This window comes from Petaurus breviceps, unplaced genomic scaffold (assembly GCF_028583685.1).
Source record: "Petaurus breviceps papuanus isolate PSGF00001 unplaced genomic scaffold, PetGlider_PUasm1.0 185, whole genome shotgun sequence".
In the NCBI taxonomy this organism is placed as follows: domain Eukaryota; kingdom Metazoa; phylum Chordata; class Mammalia; order Diprotodontia; family Petauridae; genus Petaurus; species Petaurus breviceps.
This window is the reverse complement of record NW_027185797.1, coordinates 8,655,003-8,668,431: the sequence shown is the minus strand read 5'-3', so window position 1 is coordinate 8,668,431 and position 13,429 is coordinate 8,655,003. Positions and strand designations below refer to the sequence as shown.

The window sequence follows — 13,429 nt, the reverse complement described above, 5'->3', positions numbered from 1 at the left end:
ATGGCTGTTTTGTGTGCCTCCGCTAGTTCTCAATTAATCCCCACCCCAAGTTGGTGACTCATCATGACTCAAAAGTGTGGCTTTTTAAAGGGACCCCAATGATTTCCAAATACAACCGGGCATGGATTAATTAATTAAAGTTAAACCATTTAACACAACAGGTATTCATTAAACAGGAACAGGTTTTTTGCACCTGCTTCCCCAGATAGGGTGGCTGAAATTAAATTAAGTTAAGTCTCTGTTCAGAGACTTCAGAAAACCAGGGAGACAGAGGAGAGGGCTGTGGGCTTGTAGGAATCCTTTTTTTTGGAGGGGGGGCTAGAGAGGGAAACTTTCAGAGAGAATACTTTTCATCATGAAGGGTATCATAAGTCTGTTGAGATGCCATCTTGATCTTATTCAAGAACATCTCTGTGGTCTTCATCTATCAGTGAAAGGAGAAGATCCAGTTCATGTCCCCCATCTCTGGAAATTACATTTTGTGCATTATTCTTTATTGCCTTAATGGAATTTTTGTTGCCCTTACCCCGAGTAGACATTATCTCAGCCTCACTCCATTGGTAGACTAGTTGCTGGTTCTGTGAACTGGAGTTTTCTCAAGAAGCCCACCCACTTCCCTATCATCTCATGTTTATTTGATGTACATAAAGACACATGTTGGCTCCTCCATAGAATGTGAGTTCCTTAAAAGTAAGGATTATTTCACATGTGTCTCCCCAGTATTTAGTACCGTCTTGGCTTACAACATAGGGGACAGGCCTGTGATTTCACTCGGCTTCTACTGAAGCAAACACCATCTATAATTTAAAGCCTTGTGGGGTTTCCTAGAGACCTGGGAGGTTTAAGCCTTTTGCCCAGGGCCCCCAGCCAAGATGTACCAGAGGAGACATAACCAGTCTATCCTGGCTTTGAGGCCACTTTTCTCTAGTCACTATACCAGAAGTTCTTAAATTTTTTGGCTTCAGCACCTATTTATACTCTTTAAAAATAATTGAGGACCCCCGCCCAAAGAGCTTTTGTTTATGTGAGTTAGTGCTGGTATTATTTACCATATCAAAAATTAAAATGTCTTGTTATTATTATGAAAATAGTTTTGACTTCTAAGACCCCTCGAAAGGGTCTCCAGCCCACGTTTTGAGAACCTCTGAAACCAGTGTTTCCCATAGTGGGAATTTATACGAATGTTTATTGATTGATGGAAACCATTTTCCTGGAAACTCTTTTGGACTGACCTCCTCCCCTGCGGGAGTCCCAGCAGATGTCTCTTAGGAGGAGATCACTGTGCTGACATGGTAGTGATTCATTGATTTATGAAGAGGCTATGTCCTAATGTCACCTCTCAGAATTTCCTAAGCAAAGATGGAAATAGGCTAGGAGGGCCTGGAGCATGGACTTCTCACCCTGCGTGGGTGGCGCTGTCCCTGGAGGCCTTCACCCAAGTCTCCTCGGCTCTTGTCCACTGCTGGCGGTGCTTCTGCCTCCCTCAGGCAGTTAGATACCATGCATTATCACCGACTGTTTGTCAGGCCCTGTGCCAGGCACTGTGGATACAGAGAAAGGGGGAAGGAAAGGAATAAACATTTATAGAGCACCTGCTGTGTGCTAGGTGCTATGCTAAGCACTTTACAAATGTTATGTCATTTGATCCTGGTTGCAATAATCCTGAGAGATGAGTGCTGTTATCGTCCTCATTGAAAGATGAGTAAACTGAGGCAGACAGGTTAAGTGCCTTGCCCAGGGTCACACAGCAGAGAGTAACCCAAGGTCAGTGAGTACTTTGTTCCCTCCTTGTTCCCTTCAGCTTTGTCTCCTTCTGGAAAGTTGTGAGTCCCTTCCCAAGGGCCCCCAAAGCCCTGTCACTGACTAGGAACCCCGGGGACGAAAGACTACAGTGGTGATGAGCCCATCCCTGGCTTGGGGGCTGGCACTTCCAGCCTCTTGTAGGAGAGCTCAGAGGTGGTCAGGAGGACCAGAAAGCAACCCTAATTCTGTTACTATAATGGGGAGGCAAGCAGTGTTCATGTGAGCGTGATAACAAAAGGCCTGATAGCAGGGGATGTCCGCCACCCCTTGAGTTCCTCAGTTACCGAGGGGAGTGTGGGTTGGGAGGAAATCTTCATTCCATTGTGTGAGTCTCCAAGCCCCCAGATTTCTTAACACATAAGCTACCTCTCTCATCTGTCATATTACCTGTAAATTTGAGAGCCATGCCATGTCTGTCCCTCTCCAAGCCACTGGTTAACATTTTAAATAGAAAGCCATGAAGGACAAAGCCCTGGAGTGCTGGAAACCTCTCTCCCTGTAGACATCAATCTATTGATTGCTCACCCTCTCATCTTGGCATTTTTTTTAAATAAACCAAGTAGAGAGTGAGTGTTAGGGAGGGAATCAAGAGCTGGCCTCAGAGTCCAGAAAACCTCCATTCAAATTCTGCCCCTGATATGTCCATGCTCCATTATCACTTCACCTCTCAACACGCCATGCAGCTTTCTTAAGACTTTAAGTTGTGTGGGGCAGCCAGGTGGCTCAGCGAGTAAGAGCACTGGCTCCAGTGTCGGGATGACCTGGATCAAATCCGGGCTCAGATACTCAGCACCACACCCAGAAATAACTGGCCATGTAACCTTGAGCAAGTTACTTAACCCCGATTGCTTTAAAAAAGAAAAAAAGACTTTCAGTTGTGAAGAAGGTTTCTGTCTGCATTGGTAGAGGGAGTTTTTTCATCTGGGAGTTCCCAACATCTGTGTAATCACAGATCTGGGCCAAAAGAAACCTAATAAATAAAGGACGCCGAAAATTTTATCTCTTTTTAAAAGCTATCTTTTTGCTAATATGTTTTTGTTTCTAGGATTTTTCCTTTCTGTACAGCTGTCCGGGTTCTTTCGCTACCTTTCCTTAAGCTTACCTCTCCTTCTAGGCCTTTCCATTCAGATTGTAGCTTTGGAGAGGGTTGAAATGAGTCTCAAGCCTCTGGGTTTTGTCATCAGAAAGTGGACTGGGGTGCAGTTCACCTGGAGAAATCCCAATTGTATTCCTGTGAGGTTATAATTTGAGGTAGAAAGACTTTATCTTTTAGGTCAAATGCGAGTTTGAATAAGTTATCTGGTTATTTTAAAAGGGACGGACTCCTTGGGAACACCCCAAAATGTACCTAACCAGTATGATGGATCTGATAATGAGCTATTCACAGAATTGAGAAAACCTGAGTTCAAGATCTGCCTTAGACATACTCTGGCTGGGTGACCCTGGGCAAATGGCATCCCCTCCCAGTGCCCCAAGGCAACTTTGCAGGTCTCCTGAGTTTCAGAGAAGGGAGCCAGTCCCCACCATCTCATCTCCTCTGTTTCTTGCTCCTGGTTTCCCATACATTCTCCATTGAGAAGCCTCCCGACACCTCCTGTGTTTTCTGCCCCCTTCTCTCTCATTCGTTCTCTTCCCCCGCCCTTTTTAATTTTCCTTTCTGTAAATCATAAGCTCCGTGCCAACGAGCTGGGGTTCACACGCTGCATCGGTCGCTCTTAATTATTGAAGATCCTTAGAAATAGAGTTTCCACGGGCTGGATTAGGCAGTTATTCATGTAGCCTGCCTTTATTCTGTAGGGGCTTCCAGAGTTGATGTTTGAAAAATATGTGTGGGAGTGGGTTTCTAAAATATTCACCAGTCAGACTGAAATGGGGCTAGCAGCACGACTTCCTTGGTTATAGAATTAGTCAGTCAATGAGCCTTTATTAAGCATCTATTATACACCACACGCTGCACTAAGTGATGAGGCTGCCAAGGCAAATAGGGAAATGTCCCCACTGTTAAAGAGCTTCTGTTCTGTTGGGGGGAGATTACATTTATACATGTATAGGGGTATACAGACAGGGATGGGGATGGGGGGAGCACCAGTGACCAGTTTCCTCTTTCTTATTCTTCTCCCCTTCTTTGGGCATCTGCCCAGTTAGAGCTAAGAACTGTCAAATAGCTAGCAGCTGGTGCTCTAGGTGATTTATCAAATATTTGTGCCCGGCGCATAGTAGGTGCTTGCTTGTCCCTTTCCCTCTGTCTCCCTTTCTAGGCAGCCGCCCATATCCATGTATCTCCATGTGGCATGTTGGGAATTCTACCAAAATCAAGCAATTCAATAAACGTTTATTTTTTAAAATTTATTTTAAATTTATGAAACAAAACAAGCATTTTGATAACAGTTTAATAAAAAAGATGATTGTATATCAAGTCTGTTATGTATAACTTGCTATTCCTTTTAAATATATAATAATGGAACAGTAAATAGTTTATTAAGTGCCTACTATGGGCCGCCCACTGGGGATTTAAAAAAAAAAAAGGCAAAAGAAGGTCTGCCCTCATGGAGCTTACACTCCAGATGGGAGACAGCATGCAAATATATGCAAAGTAAGCTATATACGGGATAAATAGGAAATAATTAATAGAAGACATTGGGGAAGGCTTCCTGAAGAAGGTGGGGATTTAGTTGAGATTTAAAGGAAGCCACAACATGTCCCTTCTGGCCCTGAGCACTGGTTCTTACCCAGCTTTTTGGGCCACTCTGGAGCCATCTTAGATGGCAGACCACTTGGAATGTATGGACAACATTGCTATGCAGAGAGTGTAGGCACCAATTCCCACCCAGGGTGAAGGCGTTTTAACACATTACAGAGAGACTTAGCACTGGTTTGCTGCACACACATGCATGTGCACACACACACACACACACACACACATACACCCTTCCTTCCCCCCCCCCCCAGAAGACTGACCTTGAAGTAGAGCTGTATTCTCCCACTTGGTTTTTTGTCCCTCTTAATTTCATTTATACAAGACTGTGTACAAAGGGATATTTATTCATGGGAGATAGTGTGGTATAATGGATAGGGTGGTAGGCTTGGAGCTAGGAAGATCCAGGTTCAAATCCTGCCTTGGATATTTACTGGCTGGATGACAATGAGTAAATCCCTTTACCTCTGAGACTTGGTTTCTTCGTCTATAGACTAGGGATAATAATGCCCGTGGTGCATGCTTCCTAGGTTTGCTAGGAGATTCAAACCAGATGATGGATATAAAGAGAGATACAGGGTGTCCCCAAAGTCTTAGTACCAGTTTAAGTTTTAATAGCTTAGAACTTAGCTTTTAATCTCTTAAAACTTAAAGCTTTAATTGCTTAACATCTGCACTAAGACTTTGGGGACAGCTGGTATAAATATCACTTATTAGTGGGTTTTGTGTTTCTGCCCATCAGTTATCATTTTCCTAAATGGGCGTTTATGAGCAATGAGTTTTAAGAAGGTAATAGCTTCAGTGACCCCAAGATTCTCATTCTCTCTCTCTCTCTCTCTCTCTCTCCCTCTCTCCCTCTCTCTCCCCCCCTCCCTCCCTCCTTTCCTCCTTCCCTCCCTCCTTTGCATAGGATCTCAATTTTTGTCTGTTTATCTTCTCTCATCAGATCCCAGAAAAATGATTTTCATAATGAAGGGTACATCTTGGAATTAGATTGCTGTTCCTCCTTGGACCACCTGACAGACCAAAAAATCATCCCGAATTTCATTAAGAAAGTAAGTACCATGGCCAGAAAACAATTGATTTGCTGTTACCTACATATTGTAGCTGTGACTGAGTAAATCAAGATTGACCAAATGCCAGATGACCGTAAGAAAGTGTCCTGGAATTTTCCCCCTTTCCTCTCTAGAGGCCACATCAGGGCCAGTCCAGCCCCAGATGAATCTGAGGATGTTGGATACAAGATAGACCCATGTAAACAGCTCTGTTTGTACAAGGACAGTTGATCCTGCCACTTCCTTGCAGGTCACGGCTGTCTCATGATTAGTAGAATGTAAGTTCTCTGAGGACAGGGACTATTTAATTTATGTCTTTGTATACCCAGTATTTAACTCAGTACCTGGCATGCAGTAAGCACTTAATAAATGTTCAGTTGAGCAATCTAGCAGATGACTGGGGTTCTCTAGGTGGTGCAGTGGATTGAATACTGATCCTGAAGTTAGAAAGACCTGAGTTAAATTTGAATTTGTACTAAACATTTCCATTGGGCTGGAACTGATAACTATATTTCACTTAATTATAACTTCAAATAATGCAAATTCAGATGCTTCTTGGGATACATTTTTCACACTAATCAGGACCTTGCCATAACAATAATCATTTATTAAGCACCTACGTGCCATGCACCATACTTGGTCCTGAGGAATACATATATAAAAGTCAGAGGGCCTTGCCCTCAAAAGGCTTAAATTCTCCTAATGCCCTAAGGCTCCACGGGGTAATTTAGGTGGCTCTGTGGGTGCTAAGATGTTGGCAGCCATTTCTTTGGTCTTCTGTAGATTCTCATTGTGTTTTCTTAGCTCCCTCTTTATGGACTTTCCCTACCATGAGGGCCCCACTCCCTCTGCACTATCTAATTTCACACTTCAGCAGTGTGCTGTAGGAGTCGGTAATCACTCACATCGGAGTCGTTGGCAGGTGCACCAGGAGAGCTGAGGACCAAGTCTATTATTTGTAAAAGGGAAGATTATGATCCTGATTTCCTGTATAGATGCCACCAGCCAGAAGGCTGAGCACACATCTAGTGTTTCTACAAATCATTTTTCTGTTTGTCAAGCATGCTGCTCTCTGGAATTTTTGGAAATCGGGTACTTTAATTTTTCAGTGTGTACACATTCTGAGAATGGAATTTGGTCTATGATCTGAGTAATAGGGGAAAATTCTAGAAAATAGTTGTCTAGAAAGGTCATAGGCCGCCTGTGTTTTTATGGAAAAGCAGTGGATAGGATTGAGGGACAAAGGCTATGTCTGAATTAGTAAATATACTGCTTTGAAAAATGTTCTGGGTTTTGCTGTTATTGTTATTTTTGTGTTAGCCAAATTGGAACATTGCCTGGCTGGCCCCCTGTCTAATAGGGCAGATATTAATTGATAAGATAGACAAAAGCAGTTCACACCATGCAAAAGTTTTGTATTTTTGCATGGCCTGAGTCCAGTAGGTAAAACTCAGTTTCCTGCCTCACCCTTCTTGATTCACTGGACCCAAAGCTAGGATTGGGGTAGGAGAGGGGTTGGCTAACACATAAGGAGACAGAATGAAGATCCAAAAGGATCTTGGCAGGCTGGAACATTGAGCTGAGTCCGATAAGAAATTCAGTGGGATTAAATGTAAAGTCTTATACTTGGGCCCAAGCAGTCAATTTCAGAAGTACTAGCTGGGGAAGTCATGGGCCCATGGTGGTTTGTTGAAGACGATCACGGGGTCTTTTTCAGTGCGATGCTCAGGATGAGCCCCTGAACCATACAAATGTCAGTCAGTCATTTTCTCTGACTTAGATGTCAGATTTAAGTCTTCTCTTAAATCTACACAGAAAAATGCTTAGCGGTACTCCAGTTCTGTCCAACAAGCATTAAGTGCCTGCTATGTATCAGGAACTGTGCTAAATGCTGGGGGTACAAAAAGACAAAAGACAGTTTGTGCCCTTAAGGAACATCCAGTCTAATGGGGGTGGATCTTACACCTGCAGCTGTTTTGTTTTTTTTTCCTTTTGTGGCTATATCCTTAGAGCCTAGCATGACACCTTATACCTATTAGGCACTTAAACACTTGTTGGATAGAGTTGAAGGGACCCTAAACATTCTTCTGTGTAGATTTAAAGGAAGACAAACCTGCCTGCTCATACTTAAGCCTTTTCTCTTCCTTGTGAGTTCCTTCAGCCCACCCTTCCCATTCCATAATTTCAACAATGGATAAACTTAGGTTTGATGTAAGGAAAAACTCTAATAAATTTTTTTTTTTGCTTTTTGGAGGGGGGAGGGCAGGGAAGTTGTGGTTAAGTGACTTGCTCAAGGTCACATGGCTAGTAAGTGTTAAGTGTCTGAGGCTGGATTTGAACTCAGGTCCTCCTGACTCCAGGGCCAGTGCTCTCTATACACTGTGCCACCTAGCGGCCCCAAAACTCTCTAATAATTAGAAAAATTAACAAGTGTCACAGGTGACCTGAGAAGGTAGCAGGGTTCTTTTTACTGGACATCTTTGGACAAAGGCTGGATGACTACTCAATGGACATATTGGAGAAGGGATTCTAAGTCAAGGATGGGTCAGTCTAGGCAGCCTCTGTGGGCAGCTAGGTGGTGCAGTGGGTAGAGTTCCAGGCCTGGAGTCAGGAAGACTCCGTTTCCTGAGTTCAAATCAAGCCTCAGACACTTACAAGTTGTTTGACCCTGGGCAAGTCACTTCACCCTGCTGGCCTCAGTTTCCTCATCTGTAAAACCACCTGAAGAAGGAATGACCTATCATTCCAGTATCTTTGTCAAGAAAATCCTAAGTGGTGCCACAAAGAGATGGACATGATTGAACAAAAAAAGGTAGCCTCTTAGCACCCCTCAATTCTGGGAATCTCAGCCGCCTGCCTTTTGTGTTGCTACCTTACACTGGATTAGCAATCAGGGCAGAGAAAATTGTAGTCCTTTTGAATTTATTGGAGCGCTCCCCATAAAGAGTGACCTGCTATGTAGGGGATGGACAGACAAGTTGGGGCAAGATGGTCGCCTTCTTTCTGCCTGGCCCTGTGACCTCTGTCCCGGGTATGTGGGCTTCGTCCACGTCGCCTTTCCCGGCCAAAGCCACCTTCCACCTCATCAGGAAATTTCAGGACATTTTTGCGATGGCTCACCTGCCTGGGTCTAGCAGGGGGCTTGTGCATAAGAGATTGTTTTTTAGAACTTTACTAAATCACATTAAACCGATGTGAGCAAACCCCCCTGTGTTGTGTGTATGTCATGTTATAGAATGGGATATGGCCCATGCTTCACTGAGGATCTGGGGGATATTATTCGAACATAGTGCCAATGGACCCATGAACAACTCTTTACAAAACGACTCCCAAGAGGGTAGTCAGAAACAAACACTTTTGAAAAGGGACAGGGTCAAAGGAGAAAATAGAATAAATGGGGGACGGGATAGGATGGAGGGAAATATAGTTAGCCTTTTCACAACGTAACTACTATGGAAAAATTTTGCATTACTACACATGTATAACCTATATTGAATTGCTTGTCCTCTCAGTGGGGATAGGTGAGGAAGGGGGAAGGGAGAGAGTTAGGAACTCAAAAGTTTTACAAACAAATGTTAAAAAATTGTTTTTACATGCAACTTGGAAATAAGATATGCAGGCAGTGGGGTATAGAAATCCATCTTGCCCTACAAGAAAGTAAGGGGGAAGGGGAGGAATAAGGGGAATATAAGAGAGGGCAGACTGGGCAAAGGGGAGTATTCCGTATGCTTGCCGTCTTGGAGTGGCAGGTAGGGGAGAGATGGGGAGAAAATTTGTAACTCAGAATCTTGTGCAAATGAATGTTGAAAACTAAAAATAAATAAATTAGAAAACAACTCCCAAGTAGTTTTTAGAATGGAGTTGGTATTACGTTTATTTACAAAATGTTTTGACTTAATACTGCCTTTGCCATCATCTTGGTTTTCTCCTTCAAGAATTTGATTTAATTGGCTCATTAAAGCCCTGCCACGCCCTTGGGAGATAGATGATAGGAAGATAGGTGTTAGGAAGATAGTTTTTCACTAGAAAATATGGCAAATACTGCTGATCGGTTTGCCCCAAGTGCTGAGAGGGAAGTTGGTTGGGACCCTTGGATTGGAGATTCTCTGTTGTTTTCAGTAGGAGATAACTAAAGATGGCTGCCGGTGACCGTGATCCATCATTTCTTGATGGATGGTTAAAAGTGGGCGGGAACGTGCTGCCCTTGACCCTGCGCTATGGCAGGGGTCCTTCCCTCCATTTCTTTGTTTGGTGGACGTTGGGTTGAAATTGATGGATCGAGATCTCCCTTCTCGTGCATTTGGACATTTCAGGGTTAAAACGGAAAAAGGGGGTCCTGGTTGGATCCTCATCTCCTTTCTCCTTTTCTCTTTTATCCAAAGGGGCTCAAAGAGGGTGCAGCAGCTGGGAGGAGAGGGGAGCCCACTGCCCTCTTCCCCTCTCCGAAGTCAGCAACTCTCCTCCATTGTAGAGAATTTTGTGCACTTGTGAACAGATCTAGACAGACATCCAGGCTCGTAGCCCCAAGTGATGGGCACATTTACAGAAATTAAATGTACCCAAAAGGATTCATATTTTCATTTTAATTGCTTAATGAATAGCTCGGTCCCTATTTCTATATAGCGGTGACACTGGTTAATTGCCATTCTGTTATGAGAAAATGATCCCAAGTTAGCGGCTGCTGTAGCTGGAAGTCATTACTCTTTATCTGGGTCATTATTTTGTGTGAAATTATGACTTGTAGCTCTGACAAAGAGGCCTCTCTGGATGAAATGGTAATTAACTCATTTTGTCACCGTACAGTTTGTCTGTGCATCTCCTGTTCCCGCACATCAGATAGAAGCAGGAAACCATCGGCTCTTTTTTTTCTTTCTTGAGAGAACAATGCCATAGTATTATTTTTCTAAGCAAATGGTTTAAATTAGCTGAACACTTGGATAGCAGAGGGAGAGGAAGGAGGTGGTGGTAGTGTGTGTGTGTGTGTGTGTGTGTGTGTGTGTGTGTGTGTGTGTGTGTGTGTTGGGGGGGGGTCAGTGCTTCCTATGATGAGAAAAACTAATTTCTGTGTCATATAAAATTAGTACAATGCTGGATAACTTCCTAGTCCCACCTCGCCCTTATTCTTATTACCACCCCCCCCCCCCCCCCACACACACACACTCCCCAGATTGATGAAGGGAATTATGGAAAGATGATGGTATTCCTTTAAATGTGGTTCAGTCATTGCATTTAGCTGTTAGGGACAACACAATATTTCGCTCCAGCAGAAGCTGGTCAGATTAAATCTGGGTAACTGCCTCGAGCGTTTTCTCATTCCCACCCTGTTGTGTTCCATTGATGCCGATGTCTTCAGGGGGCCACCAAATGTCTCAGTCCCAGGGCTGGGTACAGACATGCAGGGATCCTTCCAAGGCCTGGAGGAAAGCCCTCCTGGGATGAAGCTGGGGAGGCTTTAGAGGCAGAAAGTACAGAATGAATTCCTGCTTAATGGAGGCTTGGGAACAGAATTTCATCTGGATCTCATTCAGCCCAGTTTAGCTATATAAGTAGCATGGACTTGCCAGTTTGGTTGTGCCGGGCCCTGTTCTAGGTACTGACGGTGACAAAGACACAAATGAACCAGGCCCTGCCCTCAAGAAGCTGCCGTTCCACCAGGAAGAAGCAGCTGTGTGCACAGACAACTAAATGCAAAGGACGTTCCCAAAAAGACCCCGTAGATTTGAGTGAGGGTGGTGTTGTTGGGGAGCATGGGAATCAGAAAGGGTCTCCTTGTGGGAGGTGGCTTTGGAGCTGAGCCTTGAAGGGAGGGAGCTGAGGATTTCCAGATGTGGAGGTGAGGAGGGGGGCTGACAAGGGGGTAGGGATGGGGAGGTGAAGGAGAAAAATGTCAAATACTGAAAACAGGCTGTGGGCCAGTTGGGCTGGAGTACAGAGTACTTCCGGGGGAATCATGTGAAATCATCCAGGAAAAACTGGTTGGAGCCACATCATGGAGGGGCTTTAAAGGCCAAAGAGATTTTTCATTTTATTCTGGAACCAGCAGGGAGCTGCTGAAGCTGCTGCTTCTTTTTTTGATTTTTAAAATGAATTTTATTGATATATTTTTTTATTTCACTCTCATTTTGCCCTTTATCTCCTCCCTTGTTCCCTCTGAGAGAGCAATCTCATGAAATAGATTTTTCTTTTTTTTTTTTCTTTTTGGAGGGCAATTGGGGTTAAGTGACTTGCCCAAGGTCACACAGCTAGTGTTAAGTGTCTGAGGCCGGATTTGAACTCAGGTCCTCCTGACTCCATTCACTGTGTCACCTGGCCGCCCCCAAAACAGATTTTTCTAAAGAAAAAAGAAAGAAAAAATTCAGCAAAATCAATCAATACATCAAAATACTTAAAAAACTACAAGCAATGTTCCGTAATCATGGAGCAGACCCCTTCTCCACACTACACATCTCTGCAAAGTTGTGTGTGTGGGGGGCGGATCTTCCAATATCTGTGTTCTTTGGGGGGCCTACTTATTCTTTGTAATTTTGCAGCACCCCTCCATGGTAGGTTTGTTGTTATTCTTTCCAGTTACATGGTTGTTCTCATTTGTATATTGTTTTATTCAAAATGCTTAACCCAATATGCACTAATTCAAGTCCTTGAATGATTCTTTGCATTCATATTTGTCTTTTCCTTTTTTGTGGTTTTAAATATTTTGCTTTTCCAATTGCATGTAAAAAGCAATTTTTAACATTTATTTTTTAAAATTTTGAGTTTCAAATTCTCTCCCTCCCTGCTCTTGCCCCTCCTTGAGAAGGCAAGCAATTTGATATACGTTATACATGTGCATTCATACAAAATGTATTTCCATATCAGTCATATTGTGAAAGAAAACACAGAACAAAAAAACCCCCTAGAAAAATAAAGTAAAAATAAGTCTGCTTTGATCGGCATTGACTTTATCAGTTCTTTCTCTGGAGGTAGATAGCATGTTTCATCATGAGTCCTTTGGAATTGTCTTGGATCTTTGTATTGCTGAGAAGAGCTGAGCCATTCACAGTTGATCATCATGCAATAATGCAGTTACTGGGTACAATGTTCTCCTGGTTCTGCTAATTTCTCGTTGCATCAGTTCATGTAAGTCTTTCCAGGTTTTTCTGAAATAATCCTTTTTTCATTTCTTATAGCACAATAGTATTCCATCTATTCACATACCACAACTTCCAACCATTCACCAATTCATGGGCTTCCTCTCAACTTCCAATTCTTTGACACAACAAAAAGAGCTGCTGCAAATATTTTTATATGTAATATAAAAATTCTTTTCTTTTTTTTTTTTTTAAAGATCTCTTTGGGATTCAGACCTAAAAGTGCTATTACTGGGTCAAAGAGTGTGCACAGTTTATAGCCCTTTGGGCAAAGTTCCAAATTGCCCTCCAGTTGGATCAGTTCACAACTCCACCAACGAGTTTTCCCACTTCTCCAGCATTTATCATTTTCCTATTTTGTCAGGTTAACTAATCTGATAGGTGTGATGTGATACCTTAGAGTTCTCTAATCAATAGTGATTTTAGAACATTTTTTCATATGGCTATGCATACCTTTAATTTCTTCCTCTGAAAACTGCCTGTTCATATCTTTTGACCATTTATCAGTTGGGGAATGACTTTTATTCTTATAAATTTGACTCAGTTCTCTATATATTTTAGAAATGAACCTTTTATCAGAGACACTGGCTGTAAAAATTGCTTCCCAGCTTTCTTCTTCCCTTCTGCTCTTGGTTGCATTGTTATATGCAAACAACCTTATAATTTAATGTAATCAAAATGATCAATTTTACATATAGTAATGTTCTCTCTTTTTGGCCCTAAATTCTTTCCTTATTATTCCTTCCTTC

At 42.9% G+C, this 13,429-nt stretch overlaps 1 protein-coding gene across 1 annotated transcript in view; it reads left to right on the top strand.

Moving 5' to 3' along the window:
* Positions 1-13,429, top strand: part of RFTN1 (raftlin, lipid raft linker 1) — a 197,728-nt gene that overhangs the window by 97,859 nt on the left and 86,440 nt on the right. Inside the window, exon 4 of the mRNA XM_069088435.1 lies at positions 5,445-5,553. Within this exon, the coding sequence (XP_068944536.1) occupies positions 5,445-5,553 (109 nt within the window). The remainder of the gene's footprint in view (positions 1-5,444; positions 5,554-13,429) is intronic.